A 2,754-nucleotide genomic window follows, 5' to 3' on the forward strand; every position below is an offset into this window, starting at 1 on the left:
AGAAAGACAAATCATTACAAAGTTTAAATTTAGACTAAAGAATTAGTTAGCTAGAAACGGTCCAGTAATTTATATTATCTGATTTGTTTAACCTAAAAAAAAAAAAAAAAATCAAGAACCGTGCAATGAATGAATCCATTGTTCTATTTTTCTAATTTGTTAACTTCACCTAATGGTAAAAAATTCATTTTATTACATCCCAAGCAAGTTGTAATTGGCTATATGAAATTCATTTTATTTCAGCGTTTTCATTTTCTCTTTGTAACAAATTCAATTAGGTGAAAAATGAATTGCCAAGTACATTCAAGGCGTACCGTTATCAGCAGCACAGATGGTCATGTGGACCTGCTAATCTTTTCAGGAAAATGGCTGTGGAAATTGCTGCAAACAAGGTGCATTAGAAACATATATAGCCCTTATTTTGAGCTGAAATTAACATGAAAATGTATGGAAAATTTTAACAAGTAATAGTTGATTTGATATTTGTTTTTTATCATTGCAGAAAGTCTCTTTGTGGAAGAAGTGTTATCTGATCTACAGCTTCTTCTTTGTTAGAAAAATCGTCGCGCATATTGTTACATTCATCTTTTATTGTGTTGTTATGCCTGCAACTGTTTTGATCCCTGAAGTTCAAGTTCCTATTTGGGGAGCTGTCTATATTCCCTCCACTATCACTCTCCTCAACGCCGTCGGCACGCCAAGGTAGAGAAAAAAAAATATTTTTTAATGTTAAGTCAATGACCAGAAGCTACGTACAAATTCTCATCGGATCTGACATGTCTTAACTTCTTTTCTTTTTGTTGGTGTGTAGATCGCTGCATTTATTGGTTTTTTGGATCCTATTTGAGAATGTAATGTCCCTTCATCGGACGAGAGCAACGTTCATCGGTCTGTTTGAGGTGGGAAGAGTCAACGAATGGGTCGTGACCGAGAAATTGGGAGATGCCCTGAAGACTAAAATGAGCTCAAAAGCTTCTAAGAAAGATCGTTTTCGAATTGGAGAAAGGTACAAGCTACATTTCATGGAGATTTTCGTCGGGTTGTACCTTTTGTTTTGTGGGTGGTACGATTACTCATTCGGAAAGAATAGATTCTACATATACCTCTTCCTCCAAAGCATGGCCTTCTTTGCGGCTGGATTTGGCTATATTGGAGTGTTTGTTCCAAATTCTTAGCTGATTTTTGAAAATATTTTTGGAGCAATGTTTGATTCAAGTACTAATCTTTATTTAAAATTTATGAATAATAGTTTGTAATTCTTTTACAATGTGAATAAGCAGCTAAGACATGTATGCTGCCTATCACTATTGTAGTTATTTATTTCATGTATTGGTCAAAAGAGTTGAGGTATAAGTAGTGAAATGGCAAAGGAGTCATGGGTTGCCCAAAACATATATTGTAAGCATCTTTAATTTGTACTTTTGTAGTATACATACTGGAATTTTTTTGGTAGTGCTATATGAAATGTCAAATGGAAAGAGAGTGTTAGTGGGCGTTTGGACATAATAATGGTAAAATTTATAGAAAAAAGTTTTAAAAAAAAACAAATAAAAATGGTAGTTAAAAATTAGAGTTTGTGTTTGGAAATTAATATAATTTTGGGTTGTTTTTAAATTTTTGTGAGTAATCTGAGTGAAAATTTTGAAAAACAACTTTTTGGATTTTTTTTGAAAAATTTCAAAATTCATCTTCAAGTGAAAATTGAAAATTTTATGGTCAAACACTGATTTCAAAAAAAGTGAAAAAAAATTCATGGCCAAACAACCTCTTAGTATCAAATGCCTGATTACGTTAGTTGCTCTCTCTGATCGAAAGCCTCGAAGCTACAGTAAAGTTATCTTTGTGTGACCTATAAGTCACAGGTTCGAGCCGTGGAATCAGCCACTACTGCTTACACTAGGGTAGGTTGTTTACATCATAACCCTTGAGTTGCAGGGAGATAAAAATGTGCGACCACGGGGAGATAAAAATGAGCGACTACTGCTTACATTAGGGTAGGTTGTTTATCAGGGGCAAAGTTATGTTGGCCCAAGGGTCGCCGAAAAATTATAATACGTATAAGGTAAAAATATTGTTTGTTATTGATTAAAAATAGACTTTGAACACCCTTGCACAGCCCAATGGCAAAGGGTGTTCAAATTTGAACACTTATTGAATTTTCTAGCTTCGCCACTGATTGTTACTGTTCCTTTTTTTTTTTTTTTTTTTTAACTCTCCTTTTCTTTTAAGAGAATCCAACAGTGTAATAGTTGCTCTTCTATTACATGTATATATGGTGAATGGAAATGAATCAAATAAAACATATAAAACGAGATGAAAGAGGAGAGGATCAATTCTTCTGAAGAATGGATCCCCATTTTCATTTTGAGAATTTGGTGAATATGCAAAACAAGTTCTGCAGTTGATTGAAGAAAAAAAAAGATAAGTATGACCGACCACGGTGGGAGTCGAACCCACGACCTTTTGATCCGAAGTCAAACGCGCTAATCCACTGCGCTACGCGGTCCTATTGACAACGAATAAACCTAAGATATAATATTACTACTTCATAACAAACGACAAAACTAAGAGACTTACGAAGATGAAATAGGCGTTTGGACATAAAAATTGCATTTTTTGAAAAAGAACAGTATATGGAGTTTGAAAAATGGTATTTGAAATTTGGATATGCATTTCACTTGAAAAAATATTGCAAATTTGTGAGTGAGAGAAAAAAATTAAAAAATTTCAAAATATTATAAAATTTCATGAACA

At 33.3% G+C, this 2,754-nt stretch overlaps 1 protein-coding gene and 1 non-coding gene across 2 annotated transcripts in view; one reads left to right on the forward strand and one right to left on the reverse strand.

The window, feature by feature from the left end:
- LOC109226010 (glucomannan 4-beta-mannosyltransferase 9-like) overlaps positions 1–1,450 on the forward strand; it is a 5,292-nt gene extending 3,842 nt beyond the window's left edge. Inside the window, exons 5-7 of the mRNA XM_019390814.1 lie at positions 279–392; positions 503–702; positions 812–1,450. Of these exons, the coding sequence (XP_019246359.1) occupies positions 279–392; positions 503–702; positions 812–1,175 (678 nt within the window). The 3' untranslated portion in view covers positions 1,176–1,450. The remainder of the gene's footprint in view (positions 1–278; positions 393–502; positions 703–811) is intronic.
- Positions 2,433–2,506, reverse strand: TRNAR-UCG. Its single transcript has one exon. It is a non-coding gene; the product is annotated as a tRNA-Arg (tRNA).

This window comes from Nicotiana attenuata, chromosome 5 (genome assembly GCF_001879085.1).
Source record: "Nicotiana attenuata strain UT chromosome 5, NIATTr2, whole genome shotgun sequence".
NCBI lineage: Eukaryota > Viridiplantae > Streptophyta > Magnoliopsida > Solanales > Solanaceae > Nicotiana > Nicotiana attenuata.